The sequence below is a fragment of the Acartia tonsa genome, chromosome 14 (genome assembly GCF_053477335.1).
Source record: "Acartia tonsa isolate MP-2025a chromosome 14, ASM5347733v1, whole genome shotgun sequence".
In the NCBI taxonomy this organism is placed as follows: domain Eukaryota; kingdom Metazoa; phylum Arthropoda; class Copepoda; order Calanoida; family Acartiidae; genus Acartia; species Acartia tonsa.
In genome coordinates this window covers 12,354,482-12,378,029 of record NC_137273.1, presented here as the reverse complement: position 1 = coordinate 12,378,029, position 23,548 = coordinate 12,354,482, and the positions used below count along the sequence as shown (strand labels likewise).

Below are 23,548 nucleotides of genomic sequence, written 5' to 3'. Positions count from 1 at the left end.
CAAATGAGACGGATTGCTCAATTAGGCTCTGTTCTCTTTCTTCAAGAAATGAAACTTCTTCAAGCGTAAATGATTGTTTGCATACTGGGCAGCCTCTGCAGTTTGTACATCGGTAAGATGCTGAGGTCCCAAGGTCTTCAAATTCTTTCCATTGCCTTTCCAACTTCTTGGCGCACAATGATCTGTCCTGTTGTTCAATTTTGTTGAACACTTCAATATTGGTCTCCTGGGTTGAAAGAATAATGGTGTTATTAACATTATGTTTTACATCTTCATATTCAGGGTCTGTATCCAGTTCATCCTCTATATCAGTAGCTGCCCAACAGCGTCCACTGTTGACAATAGATTCAGAATGATAGCGTAGAGCCCTTAGTTCATTTGTAAAGAAACAGTTGGCTCCCATAAAGTGGGCTGTTTCCTTAGCTCTTGCCCAAGCTTTGTGAGGACCACCTAGCACACCTTGATGGCCATTTGGTGCCTTGATTGGACTAATATAAAGTGAAAGGCCTGAAGGCAGAGAACAAAGTCGTCTAGGGAAGTACTTGGAGTATTGGATTCCCAATATAATATCCACAGGTACTCCACCAGTAGTCTTTGGTACTGTAGGTAATTCTTCATGCCCCGTGTAATGTGCAACCAATTCATTATAAGCATGTGTTAGATGCCATTGTGGGAAGGGGGCAGTAATTTCATCCATTTTAGCTCCAATGATAGAAGCAGTGTAAATAGAATCTGTTAATGGTAACTGAAAGCGGTCGTGTCCATAGGGCAGCTTGACTACTTGACCACCAGCAACATTCATCAGTGTTGGTCCTTGACTGTACTCCACTGAATCAAGTGAAGCAGCAGCTGCAGTAGAGATTGCTGCAGTGCCACATCCACTGTCAAAGAATACAAACAGTGGCTGACCAGATGGGGAAGATGTGAATTGGCACATGAAAATTGAAGATCCTTCTGGTTCTGCAAAGGAGTTAGGAATGTTGTTGGGTTTATTATCATCTACATGATAGTTGGTGTGCTCCATGAAAAGCAGGTTACCCTGGGGTAATTGGATTTCTCTGGGGACTGATTTCTTGAAATCACTTACTCTTCTCTTATTTGCTTCCATGTGTTTGCTGCATGTTAATATATGCTTTTGCTTACGATGTGTGACGGTAGCACACTCTTCTTGAGAGCAGGTATGTTCTGTGCGACAGTTATTTTTATGGTTGTTCCACCAATCCTGTAGATGTTCAAAATCTATTTGACTGTCAGTGCGGAGACATCTGTAACAGGTTTTAGCTTTGGCACAGACTCTTGCTCGGTCTTTCATTGGTGTCTGAATGAATGTGGAGCATTCATATAAATAGATATGACTGGCATTACACTGTTGACACTTGGTAGGGGTTGGTGTTGTGGCTGGTCCTGTATATGTCAACAATGGAGTTGGGGATTTGTCACGTTGATGTGCAGAGTTTCCATATCTGTTCTGAGGTTTGCTGCTACTCCTATTGCCTGGTTGCTGAGTAGGAGTAGCCTCTGAAGTGGAGTATCCATAATCAGTTGTCTGATTACCTGTACGTTGCCTAGATCTGTTGTTATGTTGATCTTTCTTGTCGTGATTACGCTCATTTGTCTGCTGATGGGACTTGGCAAATGATGCTTCATTTTCAGAGTGTGATATAGAAAATGATAACTGACACATTTCATCTGTAATCCAATCAAGCATGGCTTCGTAACAGGCTTTACGGTCCTGGATTCCAGAAGGGCTTGTGCATGCACGAAACTTAGATACCATTGTTTGGTATTTGTTTCCACGTAGCAGGGAGAGTACACCATTTGGAAGGTCAGCTCTTTCATATAAGGCTGATTCCATATTATTTTCTATGGCAAACTCTTGTGTGGTGGTTAGAATAGCACGTACTTTAAGAAGCCATTCATATTGTGTATGCCAATGACTAGGGTGAATTGTACCTAGTGACATAATTTCACATCTTCTTTTAGCAAAGATGGCATCTACAGATCCAAAATGGACTTGCAGGAGATTCATACAGTTTGTGACTGTTTTTTCAGAAGCACAGAGGGTTTGAGCATGTCCCTGTAAGCACTTAGCTTTAAGAATTTCAACCTGCTCTACAGATGCTAGGGCAGGCATTGATTCTATGTAGACAGTGAACTTTTTACGAAATGTATAAAAGTCATATTTGTCTGAATAATAGTCACCAGAGAAAGTGGGGATTGGTATATTAGTGTTTTTGAATGATTGGGAATATTGAGTTGGTGCAATGCCTAGATTTTCCTTTATGTCATCTAGATGTTTTTCAGCATCAGAGACCTGTGTTTCAAGGAGAGTTATTTGTTCATCAATGGCTCTTGCTTCCATCTCAAGATCTACAGCACAGGCATCATCAACCAGTTTGGTTGCTTTGTTGATAGATCTATTGGATTTTGACATGGCATCAGTAAATTTGGCATTGAGTCTGTGAAAGGATGCAACAGAACTGCAATTAATCTCCAAAATCTCTGCAAAAGCTGTAGCAAGGTCATCCAGTTCATTTATCATAGGTTTCAGTTTCTGAGTGACTCTAGCTGTTTTAACTATTGCTGCAGTAGAAGTAGATCTAGAAGCTGATGTTGGGATTGCGCATTCTGTTGTTGCATTTGTTCTCTGTTGAGTGATAGGATTAACAATTGGATGTTGTTGTGAAGCAGCTGGTGTATTTTCATTTGATAGATCCATTTCTGCAGTTGATGGCTCCTGGACAGTAGCATGTGGTTGCTGACGCTCAGCTGATCTCAGGTGTGCTTGTATTGTTTCACTCTTGCTTAATAGTCTACTCTTTAAAGCTTGAGCTTCCAATTTATCCTGTTCAGTAAATGCCGGATTAGGAAATCTTCTAAAGAAATTCAGAATTGGGCCAAGTTTTCTGGCAGCAGCCTCTAATTCAGAGACTGTCTCATTCAGTGCTAAGGCAGTTCTTGACTCCAAGCTTGCCATGATCACCTCCACATCTGTGTCAAGTGTATGACAATTGTCACAGTCTAACATCAATTCTTGAGGATCAGGCATGGTGGATGATTTAGGTGGGTCCAATTTATCAGCTGAAACGTTGTAGGTCTCAGAGGTTGTGTTAAGATTTCCAGGCAGTTGGTCATGTAATCCTTCTTCTGCAATTGGTTGTTGTTCTTGCAGAAGATCCTCCAAGTATAGCTGGTCAAGGGCGTCCTCAAGTATATCTCTAAACTCTTGGAAACTTAAGTCCTGGCTGAAGTTGTCCCATTCAAGTTCAGCCTCTGCCTCTACTTCAGCAGCCTCCTCTTGATTGAAGGAGAACCGGTTAGGTTGGCTGGGTGTGGTAGGGGTAGAAGGCTGGAGGGGGTGTTCAGCAATGGGGATAGGGGTAGGTGCACGGGAAGTGGTGAATGAAGGGCTGGGTGGGTTAGATGTAAAGGGGAGTGGAGTGCTTCCTCTAGGGGTATGATCAATTGACAGTTCCTTTGAAGCAGTGGTTGATCTGCAAGGCAGCCTGTTGTTGGATGTAGACCTCCTAGATGGATTATTAGATTTGTCAAGTGGGGTTTGCCGTCGGAGTTTGGTTGACCTTCCTGTGGCTCTGGATTGGCGGGAGCTAATGGATTGACCTGTGTTTGAGGTTATCCACTCCTCACGGATGGGGCGATGATTAGGATGGGAGGATTTGCTGGGAGTTGGTAAGCTAGGCTCTGAATAAGATCTCTTTCGGACAGTTTTAGAGTTATCCAAATAGAGCTTAGGTCTGCTGAAGTTTAGAGGTGGTACAAGGCTACGTTTTTTAGCCCTGGTGTTAGGTCCTGATGGGAGGTCAGGATTCATGAGGGGGTACTGGGTTAAGTAATGGATCAGGAAAATGATACCAGAAGCCCATTCAGCTTAACTCACCATAGAAATGTATCAGATAGATTAGATAGAATATCCTCTAGCCCTGAGCAGGCTCAAGAGGTATAGCTATCACAGATAAAGCAGATAGTTAGAAATATAAATCTTCAGTTTAGATAGAGTATCCTCTAGCCCTGAGCAGGCTCAAGAGGTATACTTATCAAGGAAGAAGGTAGCATATGATATAGTTAATAATATTAATTTTGAAATTAGCAATATGATCTTTCCTCTAGCCCATGTGTTGAACAGGCTCAAGAGGAGCAGATATATGTATATAATACCAATTAATACCCAATTTACTTATTATTTGTTTTTAAATAGACCTGATAATTTCTCCTCTAGCCCAGTGTATAGAGCAGGCTCAAGAGGGATCAATTGTCTTCTGAATAATTTATAAATGATGATAGAGTATCCTCTAGCCCTGAGCAGGCTCAAGAGGTATAATTATCTTGAAGTTATAGGACCGGCCGGTTTGACATATTCTTATATAAGGAGAGTGGCTAAATCTAATGTTGGAGAGGTTGATTTCAATGTAATGGGTGTACAGTCTGTGCTATAGAGCAGTTATGCTGTACCTCATTATGTGTTCCGATTCCTCTCTTTCCAATTCGACTCCAACACTCCAATTACCCAAAACCATACACACATTTTCTTCTGTAGTTTGTGGTATAATTAAAGGTGGTTATAGAAGAGATTGAAATAAACCTGATATAATAAAGACATTAATGAATAAAATAGTTTATTATAAAATAATGACAGATAAACAAGACAAGGAAATGACTGCTCACCTTGGTGAACAATAGATTAGCCACTTTCAGAGACAAGCAGCAGTCATTTTATATATGTGCTGTCTGAAAAGAGAAAACATTGAAGATTTGCAGACAAGCACATATAATGATCGATGCTGGGCTCAGAGAGTTTGGCCGGAACGGAAGTTCTGTCAGCTTCTCTCCCAGAATGTCCACCTAAACAACAGTGGATCATTACAGTGAGCAAATGGCACTTAGAATTCGAATTTCCATCTATAATTTTGCATGAGTAATCCTTGGTAGATCTATTTTCCCTAAATCGAACAGAAAGTTGGAAAAGTAACGGCTAACGGCTGGCGGCTCATCTGTTTTCCCATTTGTTTGATATATATATTGCAAATTAGTCACGAAACCTCTCTCAACATAATACTCTTTTCTACTCCAAAACGCTATCAAACGGTTCTAGACGGTAGCTGTTGGTACTAGAAGTTTTAAAATTAGTTATTGCTATCATTTAACATGAATTAAACCAAAAATATGTTTTAAAAAGTTGATTCCTACGTAATTGATGATGGAGTTACCCTGAAAATAGGCAAAAAACGGCTGAACGGCTGAGCCGCTAGCCGTTACTTTTCCAACTTTTTGTTCGATTTAGGGAAAATAGACCTACCAAGGATTACTCATGCAAAAGTTCAGATCGAAATTCGAATTCTAAGTGTCATTTGCTCACTGATTACGAGATGGTTGCATTAATAAACCCCCCCCTTAGTAGCGAAGCTAATTATAAATGTTCGTCCGTCTGTTCGTCTATTCATTTGCAAGATACGAAGTAGGGGAAATGTGATTGATTTTCTCGGCTCCTATTTAAGATAGAATATTTCCTTCATTATGGAGTAAATTAACTATAAAAACACCCCTGGCAATCGTTCTGCAGTTTAGCAGGTTTTTGGCTATTTTTATATAATTTTATATCAGGACGAAATTGAAGCAAAGAGTTGCTAAGATGATCAATGACGGATTTTTTGTCAAAGAAGAATATAAGAAAGAAATTAAGGTAGGTTCTACATTTTACAAAAAAAATGCTTTTGTACTTACATTAATAAAGTGACAAACACTCTATGTATGTCGATGTTCGTTTGTCCGTCTTGGTTTAAAAAAAGGTAAATTTTCACTTCTCAAACTCAAAATGTGGGGTTTTACCCTTTAAAGTGAAGATTTTTCAAGAGAATAAAGAAAATTTCACCCCTCCTATTGAGACTTGTACCCGCCTTGCCACACACCCCCCGCCACCCCCCCCCCCCCCCTCCCGAAGCTTGGACGTCTTTGATGTCGTTCATCCTTGTATGCTGAAAATTATTGTATTAAGGTTGAGCTGGATGTACCCAGAACTGAGAAGGAAACTCTGTCCTCTCTGGAGGAATCTGGACTGCAGGATCTACCTGACAATCAGGATAATGTAAGTACCTATTGCTTTATTGTTTTTTAATTAATTCTTGAAGAGTGTGGGCATTAGTCTATATTATTCTAGTACCTATTTTTATTCGTTGGTTTAAAAACTAAAAATAAGAGGTAGGTATTTTTTCGTTTGTTTGATTATTACTTTGTGTTAATATAGGTTAGGTTAAGTAAGGTTTTATTTATTATTTGGATAGTCCCGCATGTTTAGGTCCCCGTAGGTATGGACCCTAACATATACTAATCTTTTAGGTGAAGGTAGAGACGAGCGACCTAACCAAGACCTCTGTACCAGGCTGTGTCACCTCCAGCAAGGTCTACAGGATGTCCTTTATTTTATAGTGGGTGACATAACCGACCCCCCCCCCCCCTTTTCATATGATTTAAGACATTTGTGCTGAAATCAATCTTTCTAACGGTAATTAAAGGCTAAAAAAGACATAATTCGGCTCATTTATCGTTCATTACTTTGCGTATAATAAGGGTAAGACTTATTATTAAAAAATTGGTGGGTGGGGGGGGGGGGCGGGGGTGTTTGTGACACTTTTTAAATCGAAACTAAAAGTAAAAGTAACACAACTAAACAAATTTGGCATTGCAGTTGCTTTAAAAACAACCGCCGAAAATCGCCGTTTCCCGCCGAAAGTTGTAGTTGCCTTTCTCTCAAAATTGAACAATTTTAATCATCTGAGACAAACTTACCCTTTTTCATAAAATTTCCCCGTATATTTTCACTTGATACTTTTGATTTAAAAATCCAAAGTTTGTCTCAGATGATTCATAATTGTCTAAGTTGGCGAGAAATGACAAAAAAAAGTTTTTGGGGGTATTTCTACAGATCAAAAATAAAGGATCTAACCTTGAAGGTGATCATTATACCCCCCAAGAAAGTTAAAACTGTTTATGGTCTGGTTACTGGTCTCCCAAGCGTTAAGGTAAGATAGATTTCCGCGGATAGTAAAATAAAGTTTTACAGGCCTAGCTTTTCTTTCTACTAAAAATTACGAAACCATTGGAAGTGAGGTGGGAGTATATTTTGTTTTATGTAACTGAAGAGGGGTGGGTAAGAAGGGGGGGGGGGAAGGGGAAGGGGGTTGTGGGGAAATTTTCCTTTATAATTGTTTGTTAAAATCATGTTCCCTGGTATTGTTATAATACTAAATCTGGTTTTGTTGAAAATTGTCATGTCATATCCGAATGGGGGGGGGGGGGTTCAAATAGACCCTACACTTTCAATTTTAGTTTTAAAAGCAAAAATATTTTGTGGAGGGGAAGGTATTTTTTTCCAGAAGTGATAAGGTGGAGGTACCCTCTTTGAACTTGTAAGAAGCTTCACTGTAAAGGAGAACTAAGTTGGTGAAGTTGTTATTGTTATCTTAAGCTACAGATCAACACATTTTAGGATAAGGGGAAACTTGAATATTATGTATTTGTTTAGAATAACTGTTCTTTGATTCTGACAGCCTCGAACAACATCTTGGAGAAAGATTTGGTTGTGAGACAACAGGTAACAACTTTTTGAATGCATATTTTCTATATAAATTATAGTTTACTGTTATTTTTTCTCAAAACATGTAAATCGTCAGTTTATTATTAATGCACGAACAATATATGGACATTACGAATCTTTTTTTTACTACGTCCAAAGCAAGAATGTTTATCAGATTCCTATGACCAATGAGAACCTAATGTGTTACTCATTTTGCATGTCTATCTCCATAAATAAGAAGAAAAAAAATTTCTGGGGGGGGGGGGATTTTTCTCTTGGTAGGGTATTGGTATCAAAATAGTTACTTAATAATCTTAGCTTCTCAGCTAAATTGTTAAGGAGAACCTTATCGGTTCAGCGGCAGTTAGAGATTCTTCGGTACTGACAGACACTTACACAGACTCACAGAGACAAACATCCTGTTAATTTCATATAAGGATTATGTTCATCATACAACAGATCTATAGTATAGATGTATATACAGACAACTACCTCCCTTCATTTTTCAAAGACCTCTTTCGTCTGCTTCTAAATAATTTTCTGCTACTTAGCTGTGTTACTATAAGCGATACCGTTGGTTGATTTTCAATGACCCAATAGGAAGGTTGCACAAGACGGTTGCGATGGGGAGATACAGTTATTTAACCCTTTCACCCTCTAGTGTTTTACACTAATCATCATACAATTTGACGTAACTTGTTGATTTTTTTTAGAAAACTAATCTTGCCCCGGACAACACAGTGATGCTCAACATAGAAAACCACTCCGACACAAACATTGTTCAGCTGGAAACCGGTTTTACACTGGCATTGGTTAGAGTTGAAAATCAAGACGACATTGAAAGCGATTCCCCCGGTTCATGTCTGCAGTTTGTAAGGTAAAATAATACTTTGAGGTTGCCAATGGAATTTTAGCGGTTGCTGAATTTTTTTAAAAATGGCTTAGATTTTGATTTAACCCAAATTGATACCTACAAATCTAAATCTACCGTATTCTTTTGCCTTCAATATGAAGGAGAAATAAAAATATTAACACAAATATATTTGTTGTTTAGGTATTATTACCAGAAAGAAGGAGTTAAGGATATTTTACTGAAGGTAAATTTTTTGTTTGTTTTTGTTTTAGAGTAGAAATATAGTTTATTTAGCAATAAGGGTTTTTGCTTATCTACTTGGATATGAATATCCCAGATTTTCCACAACAATACCCTAAATGGTGTGGGTAATTACTGACTTAATGAAAAAGGCTTCACTCAATTATTAAAACCGAAGCTTTTCTATGATTAGGGTAGGTCGGTCAGGAACGGATAGCTTTTTTTGTTAATTTAGGCTGGTTAGAATTGTCATATCAATTTCAAACTTTGCATGGTGATTCCTGTAGTAGTTAGGTAGGATTTAGAAATTGCAGCGACTCTATAACCATTACCAGAATGTTCGTACGTCCATTTTAAACATGTTGATTTTTAACTTTTTTAACAAAATTTTTTTATGTGATCTAATTATCCGATTGATCTGATTTTTGGTATATTGATTCCTGGGTAAACAAAGTACAATATTATAAGCGAAGCAACTCTATAATCAAGTCCAAAAATGTAAGTATGTATTGTCCATAAACATTTTCCTGTATCAAGCAGTTTTTCAACAAATTTACCTACAATTTTGCTTTGACTCTTATACATTTACATTCTGCTTATTCAGTTATGACATTATACAAGTGGTAATGACCGTTTGTCCTACCGTAAGAATTATATTAAGTAATCTTACTTTTTTCAGGGAAGCCACTTTTATTTTGGTTCTGATATGAAGACCAAGATGGATAAAGATAGGAGGACTAATTTCATCATCTATGGAACTAATTATTCTTGTGGACTCGTCGATTATTATACTTTAGAGGTAGGTTTTATATCTTTCTATAATATAAAGTAGTAAGTTTTTTTAAAGTAGTAAGATTTTTTGACTATCCTTTAAGATTTCTAAACCACTAGACCATTTTAATTGTAAATTTGAGGTTCTTGCTATTTTTACCTAGCCTACTAAAAGAAAAAAAGATAAGCACACGAAAAACTACAATGGCCGATAAATTGATGTACAACATCCCCAAAAAAGTTACGCAAAATTCTCTCTTCTGTAGATTACAATTAATGGTGAAACGTTCGGACACTCAACTTAATGAACTAAAAAATCAAAATTCATTAAAAGTGCCCAAATTTATTAGTCAGCGAATACGAATACGCTATTACAAACTTTTGGGACTAGTGTAATAAACAGCCCAATGTCCCCTCTTTTCCTGCATTATTTGCTTTTAGGCTGTTGTATATTTTGTGAACATGGTTGAGGATATTAATTATCCGTATGATAAATATTTGAGTCTGGCCCTCACTAACAATAAGCAAGTAGTCAGGTAGAACATTATTTCCGGTATGGCTTCGAAACCGATTAATATCCGCTGGATTAGAACCGGTTCTCAGCCATACTGAAAAAAATTATGTCTAGCATCGTATTATATCCAGTTTTCTACGAATATAAAGTTGTACAATCATAATATTATTACCAGTTTTGTTAGCCCGTGCCTTCAGCATAAAGCTAAGAAATCTAGTTTTAATTTTATAATTGTACATTATTATATCCGCGGATAGCTGTTTATAAAACAATACGTAGCTCATCTGCTCGTCGTCGGGTTGGTAATGGGTTCGAATCTCTTCCCAAACGTGTTATATCTAAAGATGTTGAAAGTCAGATTCAAACCATTATTGTTAGTAAGTGTAGGGGGAATGCCTTGGTACAAACCTAGCAACTTTTTACTGTGTATGTACAGTTAGGACTTCCAGACAAAGGTGCAATCAAAGGGTTGGTTGTCTGCAAGTGTTTGGATGTAAGTACCTTGGGTCCTATAAAGGTCTGACTCTACGTTTATATTAACCATCTCCAGAAATATTTATCATGTATTACACTATTAGTAGCTAGGCTATTATACAAGTTTAAATTATGGGTTGTTGGTACAAGAGACGACCTTTTCTAATCTACAATCCATGATTCCTTAAGCCAGGCCCAGGGATTTCCTGGCTTTTCAGTTAAAATGGTTATATGAGAGGTTTCAAAGGTTTGAGGGGGGTATTTATTTTTTAGTGGGTTAAAGAGTTTTTTTTAAGTGTTAGGGAATGGGTAACACCCGTTTCACTCTCATCCTTGGACATCTAAGCACTATCCTCGGAAATATACCTACGTTTTATTTATTAAAAAGTTTTTTTTTCTATTTTTGAACACATGATATAATAAAAGCATTTGATAGTTTTTAGCAGTTGTTCTAAGCAAATAAGAATCTTCCTTGTATATTGTCAGGGAGAAAGACTATTTAACCATGTGGGAGTATCTGCATGGTGGTCTGTCAATCTGTAAGAGTATTGATACAGAGTTTACCAACACTAAGAACAGAGAACTCAACTTTCTGCAGCTGCAAAGAAGGTAAGCCCAAGACTGGGTCAATTTTGGACATTTTCTACTGAGACAGAGAAATTGTATATGATTTTATAAATAAAATACACCTCTGGATGATTTAAAATTTATCTAAAGTATAAAACTTGAAGACTACCACACTATTTTTAATTTTAGGGTAATATTTGCTGCCAATGATAAAATATATTTTTTTTCGTAAAAAACAAGTTACAATATATAAAGCTTTTAAATATAAATAACTATTATGTTCTGCCTATCTAAAAATGTTTATATTCGTTTTTTTACCATCTGCTTTTTTTGTCATCCTTGTTTTATAGACAACTAGATTCTACAGTGAATGCTAACGCGCTGAACACAGATGTCAAAGATTCTAGCATGGTTATTGACGAGGATAAGAAGGAGGTGAAGAAGGACATTAAGGCGGACCTGGCCAAGATTGACAATCCTAACAAAGATGTAAGTATGTTGTTGTAAAACGTAGCGCATCCTCTTGCTGTCGGAAAGGCGATAGGTTCGAATCTCGCCTCGAGACCTCGTCATAACTAAAAACGTTTAAATGATCGTATTGCTGCTTTGTCAGGTGCACGACATGAATATTTAGAGTATGGGGGATGCCTTGGTCCAAAACAGGCGCAAATTATTGCATGCACTGTAAGGACTTCTAGACAAAGGTTGTGCGACAAAGAGTTGGTCTGGCGATTAATTGCGTTACAATGCATTTCAAACGAGTTTATTTAAATTGGCGACTTGCACCCAAAGCGTCACCGAGCTCCTATATGGTCATCAAGTATGTTGTTGTGATGGCCTTATGTACTTATGTAGGAGGATGCTGGGACCTTAGGGGATAAGACAATGTATTATAATATGTTATACATCCCCAATGACGATGATCAAAATTTCCCCCTTTGTTGATTACAATTAATGGTTGAAACTTCTTTTTTGTTCAGGTGATTTTACAGATGAAAATCTACTTGGTTGAATTCTGGGACATGAAGAATGATCAGGCTTTCAAATTAATTTCCCTGCTGCTTAATACGTTAGAGGTACATTTCGTTTTTCTTATCGTGCGACTGCCACTGATTTCGGCTGTGGTTAAGTATGTTGGGGTGGCTTCGGCTGAATACATATTTGCAGCTACAGTTGATTTCGGCTGTGGCTGAATGTGACTTAGGGTGGGATGGCTGTGTTTATAGAGTAGGTAATTTTTCTTCGAAGCCACCCATCTTTCTCGAATCTGCGCAATTTTGTTTCGAGCGAGACTCCAGGCTTTGACTAACATAAACGAATATATTTCATTGGCTAATGGCTAAGGATAGGATACAGTTTCGATGCGAAACTGATGTTTGAGGAATATTTGGAGGCTGAGGAAACCGCGCGGCTGATTAACAAGGTTTTTTTAAAACGCGCGGCTGATTTCTAAGCCAAACGGGTGAGGTTTTTAAGGCTGATAAGCTTTGTATTTGTGCCGACTTCTTTCAAAATTTTGAACGTTTTAAGGCTAATTCTTTCCTCGTTCACCATATCGTAATTGAATTATTTTCAGAATCTTGGTCTGCCCTTGTCACAAGTGCGTATTGACTATTTTGGGGTGCCCAATCACAGAGCTATCTACCAGGATATCCTAACAGACAAGATCAAACAAAAACTCAAGGAATTGGTTAATACCAGCTAAAGATTAACATTTTCCAAAAAATGTATGTACTATATTTTTTTACTGGATTTTATTTTGTGTATAGTCTCTTTCGTGGCAACGCCTCTTAAGGGGCGAATCGTCGTATTTTAATAGTAGCTTTTGAGAGGTTATTTTAGGTTAAGTTAGATTAGGTGATTGTTCCGTTGGGTTAGAGCCCCCCGCAGGGGCTAGAAATAGAAAAACAGACTGTTAAAATACGACGAAACGCCCCTTAAGAAGCCTGGCCACGAAAGGGAATATACCCGAATTTTTATCAAATTTTGCATACCTATGGTTTATCTACATTTTAACCTACTACTCTCTTAATAATTAGAATTATGTATTCAAATTGTCAAAATCGATTTCAAACTTTGTATTACGATTTAGAAAGCGTAGCAGCTCTATAATGACAAAGCAATAAATGTTGATATTCGCCAATCTTTCTATAGGAAAGTGATAACTTCTTTGTAAAGGATGCAGAGTCGTTTGTCAATTCTGCTTTTCAGGTAAAGATTTATTTGTTTGACATAGGCTTATCCTTATTTCCCTGATTACTACTGTAAACTCGAGATTATTTACAAATACAAGAATAGGTTCATTAAAGGGACTGTGAACGTAATTTTTTCTCATCTTAATATCAAATCTTAACATTATCTCATTCATAATATCTCACAGATAGAGCAAAACGCGCTTTTGTTTGCTTAAAAAACGGCTTTTTCCGACGATTTTTATAAGGTAAAGAGAAAGGAAGAAATTTTCCGTATTATATAAAATGTGCATTAAATTGTTTTTTTCTCCCATTATAGCTAAAATTAAACTTTTTCACATAGTTCTTGATTTTTCCTAACGGTTAAGCTGACTTTTAACATAATCCTTGCTTTAAACCAATGTATAGTTACTTAGAAATTGATAAAATAAGCAATATTTTTATTGAAAACCAATTACAATAACAAAACTAGAAACAGGTTTTTTTATTAGTATCCAATTAACTTTAGATGGCCCATCACTCGCCCACCTTTAATTACAAATTTGTAAATAATAAAGACGCAATATTTCTTTATAAACAGTCTGATAAAAGTGTAAACTAATTCTCGAAAGTGGGTTATTTATTGTCCAACACAATAAAAAAGGATATTATTATTTTAAATAACCTATGAGATTCAACCCTTTGTAGACAGTGAGGTATTTTTTTGTCAATAATGCGAATTTAAAATAGGTCTTTATTACCTAATTACTACGTTATAAAAAATCTAATTGGCAATTTTATATCATAAAATAAATCCTTAACAGTAAGTAAATTGTTTCAACTATATATGACAAGTTAAATATCCCTTCAAACTTTATAAGAAACAAAAACGTTCAGATTTTCCCTGTTTTTTCCTTTTTCCCTCCCAAAATACCATAAAATCAAGGCATTATTCCTGGATATTTTTGTTAATAGGACGTTTTTGGTTGATCAGTGTAGTGAAATGTGCTTAGAAAAAAATGTTAAGATTTGATAATCAGATGAGAAATATTTACGTTCACACTCCCTTTAACGTTAAACCCAGGGTTCTAAAGGGATAAGAAAGTAGACGATGAATTAACATACAATGACGATAAATTACAAAAAAAACTTTCTGAAGAATGAAATTATTTGTTGAAAAAGATTATGTGTTATAAAATTTTCGGTTTTAGTGTAATTCACATTCCAACGTCCTCTCCCTCCTTGTTTAAAACTGGAAGATTAAAGAGAAGTAGATTAATTTAAAAAACATAAAAGTTACTAATACTTACCCACTTTATCAGGCTTTGAAACATAAAGCTCTACCCGAAACAGCCGGGGACCTGAAAAGATTTCTGCTGCTCATGGATTTCATCAAAGAAGTTGGAGAAAAGGTATTTCCAGTATGGCTTTGAAACCGGTTATTATATGCTAGATTAGAACCGGTTCTCATCGACACTGAAAAATCATGTATCGTATCGTATTATAACCAGTTTTCTACGAATGAAAAAATGTTCAATTATCAGTTTTGTTAGCCCGTGCCTTCGGCATCTTATAATTGTACATTTTTATAAATAGGTATCCGCGGAAAGTTGTTTATAATACGATGCGATAAATAACTATTCTGTACTGAGATAAGTTTTATTCTCATTTTAATAATAAAATTAAGTGTGTATAGTCTTGCTACTGTTAAACTACTTATAACATCATTGTTCTTTTTTTATAATTAGCGAAGCTTCTCAATAGCTAACAATGTCTTTACGGTCTAATGCGACGAAAATGGGATTTTTGTGTAGATTACCTCACATCTAAAATCATCTACCTATGACAATTTTTTCATCCTTAAAGGTTTGAAGGCAATGAGATAATAGAATACTCGGCTGATATTTGAGAGGTTCTTTATAATTCCTGTTACTTAATGAGCAAAGCTTCAGCTTACTTAATTTCAGACATTTAATACCTACATTTATTTAAACGTTATAGTTCGAAATTTTTGAACGTTATTATCCTTCTTGTCATTGTTTAGAAATAATAGGATAACATAATTGTTAGGATATCAAATTAACTCAGACAATAACCAACAATTAGAACTTAATTGATTGACTAAGAAATTTACGTCAAAAAGTACATTTTTACCTGCTCAAACAATTTCTATCGTTGCTCAGAATCCGGTTCGGATAAAAACCGGTTCCGAACTATACCTTGTATTTAATCAACTCGCTTATAAATTTGTTATTGTGAAATTGATGTTAATTATAACCACAATGATTATGAACAAAAGCAGACACAATTATTGGTTGAAAAGTTTGATCACTGCTAGTTTGATCTAGATTATATTAAAGCACACTAACTTTTAAGCCAGCGAATGAGAGGGAATGCTATAACACATTGGGTACAGTCTTATGATCCAATAAATGGTTTAAAATGTAGAGTAGCTTTATTAAAAGAAATTATTTTTAGGCCCCGCAAGAGATTTTAGTCCTACAGCAGTTATTTGAAACCAAGGAGAACTCTGAAAACATAACTTTTGATGAAACTGCTTCTAAAGCATTTGATGTCTTGAAAACAGTTAGTTCAACGCAAAGTTGCAGGTTTGATTATCTTTATTTTTTAGTGCAGTATCATCAAATGTTTTGATGAGTTCAAACTGTTGTTTAAAAGCGTTGACACAAAAGTATATTATTTTGATTAAAAATGTATATTTAGAAAAAGGGTTGGTAGCTTGTAATATTTTAAACAGTTTAATTAAAGTACTTTTACAATTCACAATTTAATGCTTTTATCTTATTTTTTCCTTTGAACTCAACAAAGCATTTGATGATATTGCATCAAAAAATGCTTTACATTTCAAAGTTTTTTCATATAAAATAAAACCATGGTGAAGCATAACATTTTAGTCGATAAACCAAATATTAAACATAAACCTAGTATACTCATTAAAAAAATACTATGAATCAATGCTTGAAGGTGCTGAGAATCACTTGCTCTTGTTCGTGGATAGTCCCCTTTTGACACTGTGTTCAAATTTTTTTCTCTCCTTTTTGCGGTTCCCCCCCCCCCCCCCTTTCGTCAAAATGATGTCAATAAGGCGAAAATAGTTATTTCTCGCATTATATTATAAACAGCTTTCCGCGGATATAGAATGTACACTTAAGATTAAAACCAGTTTTTTTTTATTAAAATAATTTAAATGTGTTCTATACTCATTCAGACCCCCTACTGCGGATGACAAAATTTTCGTGTACACTGGATTCTCTAACAGCTACTTTGTCAACGTGATTACCCAGGTAATATTTGTTTATAAAAAGCGTAGCTTTTTTAGAAAGGAATATTAACATTTAATATTTTCGCATTGTACATTCTAATATAAGTGAAAATTGTTTAAAAGTTGTTCTATAGATGTTTTTGCTTTTGCCCTCAAATTGCTTTATTATTAAAATAAATGAAAATAGGAGGAGATGGTAATCTTTTGTTTATTTCTTTCGGACAGGCTATGTTATTTGGGGTTAATTGGGTCTGCACTGCAGGGTTGGGGCACCGTAGGGTTAGGATAGAAATAGGAAACAACTTCTCATTTAAAACTACTATTTTTTTAATTGGGGGGGGGGGGGAGGGGATTACACTATTGCTCAAGCCTCAACAGGCGCTTTGTGCAAAAGCACTTTCTCCAGCGGTGCTAACCTCTATCCACTAAATTGCAATTTCAAAAACTAGCCATAATATGAAAGGATATTTGATTTACAAATATATTAAGGTCCAGAGTTGTGAGAATGTAAAGAAGGAAGAGATAATTGCACTGAAAATCCGACGCATGTCCCCTAACGAGGCAACACTTAGCAGAGATGAGAAAGAAATTACAGGCAAGATATTGAGATAAATTTGGCAAATAAGACTGGAGACAATGTTTTCATCCTTGTTTTAGATTAAATACAGCTTTATTTAGTCCTACTTTATTTTGTACTTTGCCTACTAAATGTATAAGTATAGATGTATATTAACCAAGATATCTACCTGGACTACAGGCGGGGACCTTTATTGTATGTTAGCAAATTGAATACAACAATAAAATATCAAAATCTGAAAATACCGTAATTTATCGTTAATTGTCATGACTTGATCCATTTTTTAACATAAAAATTTCCTAATTCAAACGGCGTAAGTTTTCACGAAACCTAATCTTGTTTTAACCATAGGTTTGATATGGGGTCTCCAGGTGAATAGAACAGACTTGGTTGGAGAGACTGTTCATATCAGAACCTCTAACAAAACAGCTGTTCAGGTATAGTTATACTAGCGGCCCCAAGAGGTTTAATCAAACCAATTTTTTGTATTTTATTTTTAGATTTAAAAGAAAAATGTAAAAAAAATGGGGGGGGGGGTGGTAGTAGACCCCACTATTTTAATTTTAGTTTTAAATAGAAAGAAAAAATTTTTTTGGGGGGATGGTATTTTTCATTTTTTGGGGGGGTTCGGGGTGTCCCACCCCCCAAGAAAAAAATTATAAACCTTCCCGGGACCTATGAGAAGCTACCCTGTAAAGGAGAACCCGCGGTTAGCGAGATCCTTCGCTATAAACAAACAAATATCGTTCTACTTTGTATTATAGATATATGATCACATATAAACAGCTTTCTGCGGATATAAAAATGTACAATTATGAGAATAATAATATTTTTTTATTATGTCCGAATTGCCGAAGGCACGGACTAACAAAACTGGTTTTAATATTATTGTTGAACATTTTTATATTTGTAGAAAACTGGATATAATACGATACGATACATGATTCTTAAGTATGGCTTAGAACTTTTTCTAATCCAGCGGATATAAATCGGATTCGAAGCCATACTGGAAAAAAGTATGGTACTTTTTATCGAAGGCTCAATTCTTGATATCTTTAGCTAGATTAAACACCTCCTTCCCCCTAAAAACTCCTAGTAAAATCATGTGCACGCCACTGATAAAAAAATATTGAAGTTAAAATTTGTCAGGTTTTGAGTGAAGATGATCCCCACAGTCAAGTTTGGAGGGATAAGATTTCAGAATTCCAGTACAACGCTCAGTTCATAAGGTATTTATGGTGCTTTCACACAAAATAACTTGTTGAGCACTGAAACATTTTAAGTAGCGAGGCTACCCTATAATTCACTATGTCTGTCTGTCCGACAGTCAGTCCGTAATACCATAGAAGAAATGTGGTTTGTAATAATGAATGAACACTGACAATTATGATAATTATGACTTACGAATGAGAAAACCCATTTATAAAACTTTGGGAACAGTATAATTTTAATACTAAAGTCCCCGAAGTAAGTATAATTTGTTTGAAAACTAATTTTGATAAATTTAGGGAAGTTGATAATCCAGCTCTTGCGTACTTGAGCGTGGACTGGGGCAGGATGACAGGAAATATTCCTGTGGATACCATCAATGTGATGACGTCACTGTTCAGTAGTATGCTCACCATAATAAGGACAACTACTAAAAACAGGTTAGTTAATAAATGTATAATTATTAGGGTGGGTCGATTTTGGAATTTCACAATAGTAGACATTGGCAAGGGTTACTGGGCCAATATAAAACACTGTAAAACTCGAAAGAGGTTTTTTAATCCAAAAACAACGGGCGCGCGGGGGGTTGAAAATGTGCCCACCCCCTTATAAAACCAAAAATTGAAATTCCTTCAAACACAGGCATGTTGCATATCAAAATGACCGCATTGCAATGCTGATTACAGATCTGAAAACCGTTTTGATAAATATTGATTCAGTCTGAAATGATTTTCAAATAACCTACTAAAATTAACAATTTTGACTAAATCAGCTGTTTTTAGGTACTTAATGAGATCTTATTCGAACTAGGAGCAATATTTTTCAAAACAAATTTCAGATTCGTAATCAGCATTTCAATGCGGTCATTTTGATATGCAACATGCCTGTGTTTGAAGGAATTTAAATTTTTGGTTTTATAAGGGGGTGGGTACTATTTATACCCCCCGCGCGCCGGCAGCCATAAGAGCCAAGTCACTTTTGAAACTTGAATGGGGATTATCATACATATATATGACTTCCACAACTTATGATAACAGTAAAATCTAAAAAAAGGGTGAAATGGGCCCACCCTAATAATTATAGATATTTTATGTAGCTAACTACCTGGGTCCTGGATCCAGTGTTGGCGTTAGGGATCTTTTTTGTCAGCTAGGAAATTGCTTTCTGTTCTTTTGTAGCGACTTGGCTGTGTTAGTACTTGCGACGCTATTCAAATACCCAATTTAAAGTCGGCACAGGGTCCATGGGTTGGGGACATATAGTTATTTAACCCTTCCCCCTCTATTGTTTTACTCTAATAGCTAATAGTCTAAACAGTGAAAGAAAGCATGATTGGTAAAGTTTATAATACTAGCGGCTGCGCCCCTAGCATCTAGGGGCTCTGTATTCAAAAGCAGGGTGTCGGAGCCGTATCTGGAAATACGGCTCCAGCTCCGGCTCCTACCTTAAAATTAATATATCAATTTTTGTTCATTATTGAATTTGATAAAATAAAATAAATAATATAAAATATTTTGCTTTTATTTGATTAAAGCTATACCTATAAAAGTATTTAGAAGGATGTGTTCTATTTGTTAAGTAACAATAGTTTTTCAGTTTATTATATGGAAATAAACCGTTGCCAAATTATAATATTACTTTAAAAAATCATTTTTAGCTTATCAGGAGCCGGAGCCGTTTTTAACGAAAAATACAGCTCCTGATCCGGCTCCGGCTCCACCAAAAATGTTGCTGCTCCCGGCTCCGGCTCCGAATCCGAAAAATTAAATTTTTCGGATTCGGATTGCCAACCCTAATATAAATTTTGAAAAATATTATTTAAAAACAATAGGTAATTAGACAATAAAAAATTAATAACAATAAATTATTAAAAAGGGTTAACATTTATTTATCTAAAAAAATTGTTTTTAAATATTAATTTTGATGAATCAAAAAGATTAACAAAAAGTAATATTAATGTCCATTGTCTTAACCTTATGATCTCTGATTTATTAAATTAAACAAAAAATATTCAGCATCTTATTAAACACTAATGGTTGCGCCCCTAGCATCTAGGGGCTTGACAAATAGCATATAACCACCCTAAGACAATCGGAAAATATAATAGACTAAAACCACAATAGGATCTATTTGAATCTTACCCACAATAGAGAATTCAGTAGTTCGGTTCAGTAGTTATTGAAATCTTATGCTTCAGACAAAAAAACTTAATACTTTAGATAATAGGACTAGCGGCTGCGCCCTAGCATCTAGTGAATCTGTATTGAAAGGGAGGAAGAAATTATCTTTAAACTATCCTAATACTGAATACAAATACCAAAAATAAAACAGACAAAAAACCTTATCAAATTTTAAAAAAAGGATTATTTCTTTTGCTTATAACATGCTTTACCAACAAACAGTTTTGTTCCATCAACAACTCCATCCAAAAGATCCAGAGCTGAAAGTCCTAGCCAAAAACCTAGAGCACTACCAATATCAACCAGAACAGTGAATACAGAATATTTGGGAATTTCCATAATTTTCTCCACCGAATGATCAAAGTAAAGCTGTATAAAACTAGTGTCGCCCCCTGAAATTATTCGAAAAAATATTATTTTATATTATTAAAACTTGGTAGAGTGGCTTTACCAAAAGGGTTCATTTTTTGTTGTTTATTTTCTGTAAAGTTATTTGTAACCTTTAAGTCATAATTGTCAGTTTGACTTTATAAGCGCATTTGAATAAATTTTACACACAAACTTATAGAAAAGACTCAAACAAAAATTACTCGAGATCTTAATGACAGACAAATAACCCCCTTTGATTGCCTCAGGGTTATTAAAGTCATTGTCCTATAACTAGGGATGGCAATCCGAATCCGGAATCCGTTTTTTTATAGCAGATTCGGAATCTTAATTGTTAGCTAAAATTAGACGGTCCAAAATTAGACGGATTGCCAACCCTACCTATAACACATCATTTACCACTCAACTAAAAGTCTTGGATAAATGTCCTACTGGAAAACAAAAGAACTTTCCCTGATCTTTAAGATTCAGAGAGGGAGTGGACATTGGACTGTAAATTATACCGGTTACTAAATTTTTTAACTCTATCTTATTGGTTGGTTAAATACATTAGGGTTCTTTATTGAATTTTAATTGGTTATTTTTAAACTAGTAGTCTCCAAACTCATTAACCAACAAATTTAAAATTTAATAATTTGTTTGGTATGTTCTACTTAAAGTATTTCAGTTAATAAATCTATAAATATAGATGTACAGTATACGTTACAAAAAATGACCGGTCTTTAAATTGCTATTGCTACACTTCTAATAAAGTTTTAACCATATTTTTTGTGTGTGTGCTCTTTATACATATGTATGCTTGTGTTTGTTACGTTCAATGAGATTCAAGAACATTTACCCACATTTGGCAGGCTATAAAAGAAGATATTCAAAATGTCAAAAATCAACCAATTACGTATTTTGAGTGAATTTTTTCCAACCTCTACTGAAGCGGTCTCACTAAAAGTTGTCTCAGCGCCTTGATAGTTGAGATATCAAGCTACCAAGCTAGAATAATACACTGAGATACCACAGTGAGAGGTTAGACAAGACAAAAGTCCAGTTTCTCAACTCTAGCTCCACTTATAGCGAGCAAAAGTCAAACCAAAGACTCATACCTGGAATCCTGAAAACTAAAATTGAAAATGTCTCGATTCTAGCCTATAAGGGGCCCTAAGGGTACTCTAAAGTCATTTTAGACTATGGTTCCAAACGGTAACTGCCTTTTATTTCTTATGCCATTACCAAAAAGCTAAATAACTTTTTTCTAGCCCTTCTGTGGGCTGAGATCTGAAAATTAGGCACCCTGGGCACAAAGCCAAAATTTTATTGATTTTAAGTTCTTGATACATGCTTTTTGTGCTCAAATGACTTGTATGAAAGCTAGGAAGCTGAGTAAGGTGTCTATAGAAGCAGAATTTTATGCTGAAGATAAAACTCGACACAACCCCTATGCTTAATTCAATTTTACTATGTGATTTTTCGGCTTTAGTAAAATTTACTTTAAAAAATAAGGGTCTGATTTTTTTCATTTTGAATTTCTTCTTTTATAGACTGCTGAATGGCGGAAAATGTTCTTTGATCTAATTTACCGCAACAACCACCATTATGCATCACACATACAAAAAATAGGGTTACAACTTCATTACAGGGGGGGCTAGACCATTTTAAAGACAGGTCATTTTTCGTAACGTATACTGTATAACCCAGACAACTACCTGGATCCAGTGTTGGGGACCTATTTAGTCAGCTAGTAAATTGCTGTCTGCTCTTTTGTAGCGACTTTGCTGTGTTGATATTCCCAACAATATTGGCCCAATTGAAAGCTGGCACAGGGTCCATGGGATGGGGACCCCTTTGCTCTCAGTTGCTTTACTCTAATTTTTAGTATTTACTTACCTAGATTATATCTGTATACCAGCTGATTACTTTCAATCATTGTTTTCATACAATGAGGCTTGCACCCTGGAACAGTCAGTGTATCTCCGCCAGTTAAATGAATAGTCAGATTTGCAAGTTTGTTCTTGTAGTCTTCCATATCTTCTGTCACAGTTATCTTCTCACAGGATGTTTGATTGTCTAACCATTTAGGCACACATGCCTTAAATACTCTTTGATATTCTGAAACTAGACATTGTTTGTAAGCCTGTGCAGATTCATATACATGACAATCATCTTTGTACTCCAGCTGCTGATACTTTTTAAGTTTGATATTGTACGTAGCTAACTCAGACGTGACACCATGAGCCAAATCTATCTTTATTTTTTCCCCTGTATAAGCTTTCAGCGCCAAGCTGAAGTAGGTGTCTTGATATATGTCTGTCAAAAATATTTCAATGCTTCTCTTTGTTCTGATCATTAGTGGGTTGGAATAATTTTTTATCAGTAGACATTTTCCGTAGGGAAATATAGTTGTTGTTGTATTTTGATAGTGTGCCCCATAATATGGTTCCATGGATTCATAGTTGGGTTTGTACATTTCTTCAAGTATTTTGTCATAAGTTTCATTATCATTCATTCCTCTCCATGAGATTAGGTTCTGCTGATTATCCAACTCTCCTATAAATATAGCAAATAATATCAGTATGTTGCACTTATGGCAGAAATTAAGTCTTGATATTTTTCTTGAAAAGTCTACCTTTTAGAAAGGAAGATTTCCATATATAACCAAACTCATGGGACTTGCTAACACTAAACTGATCCATATCACAGGCTACAATCCTAAGTGTGTTAACATCTGCTAGAGTAAGTTGCT

At 35.5% G+C, this 23,548-nt stretch overlaps 2 protein-coding genes across 2 annotated transcripts in view; one reads left to right on the top strand and one right to left on the bottom strand.

Moving 5' to 3' along the window:
- Window positions 1-23,548, top strand: part of LOC145305753 (uncharacterized) — a 92,507-nt gene that overhangs the window by 7,652 nt on the left and 61,307 nt on the right. Inside the window, exons 8-28 of the mRNA XM_080147528.1 lie at window positions 5,620-5,698; window positions 6,011-6,100; window positions 6,352-6,414; window positions 6,966-7,034; window positions 7,538-7,606; window positions 8,302-8,465; window positions 8,643-8,685; window positions 9,361-9,480; window positions 9,894-9,988; window positions 10,927-11,049; window positions 11,358-11,496; window positions 11,988-12,083; window positions 12,584-12,694; window positions 13,165-13,218; window positions 14,501-14,590; window positions 15,657-15,787; window positions 16,408-16,483; window positions 16,951-17,056; window positions 17,390-17,475; window positions 18,188-18,267; window positions 18,547-18,687. Coding sequence (XP_080003654.1) covers window positions 5,620-5,698; window positions 6,011-6,100; window positions 6,352-6,414; window positions 6,966-7,034; window positions 7,538-7,606; window positions 8,302-8,465; window positions 8,643-8,685; window positions 9,361-9,480; window positions 9,894-9,988; window positions 10,927-11,049; window positions 11,358-11,496; window positions 11,988-12,083; window positions 12,584-12,694; window positions 13,165-13,218; window positions 14,501-14,590; window positions 15,657-15,787; window positions 16,408-16,483; window positions 16,951-17,056; window positions 17,390-17,475; window positions 18,188-18,267; window positions 18,547-18,687 — 2,025 coding nt within the window. The remainder of the gene's footprint in view (window positions 1-5,619; window positions 5,699-6,010; window positions 6,101-6,351; window positions 6,415-6,965; window positions 7,035-7,537; window positions 7,607-8,301; window positions 8,466-8,642; window positions 8,686-9,360; window positions 9,481-9,893; window positions 9,989-10,926; window positions 11,050-11,357; window positions 11,497-11,987; window positions 12,084-12,583; window positions 12,695-13,164; window positions 13,219-14,500; window positions 14,591-15,656; window positions 15,788-16,407; window positions 16,484-16,950; window positions 17,057-17,389; window positions 17,476-18,187; window positions 18,268-18,546; window positions 18,688-23,548) is intronic.
- LOC145306525 (uncharacterized) lies at window positions 20,543-23,346 on the bottom strand. The gene is made up of 2 exons (XM_080148693.1): window positions 22,693-23,346; window positions 20,543-20,819 (listed from the first exon to the last, which is right to left on the bottom strand). The coding sequence occupies exons 1-2, from the start codon at window positions 23,309-23,311 to the stop codon at window positions 20,611-20,613; spliced, it is 828 nt and encodes a 275-aa protein (XP_080004819.1). The 5' UTR covers window positions 23,312-23,346; the 3' UTR covers window positions 20,543-20,610.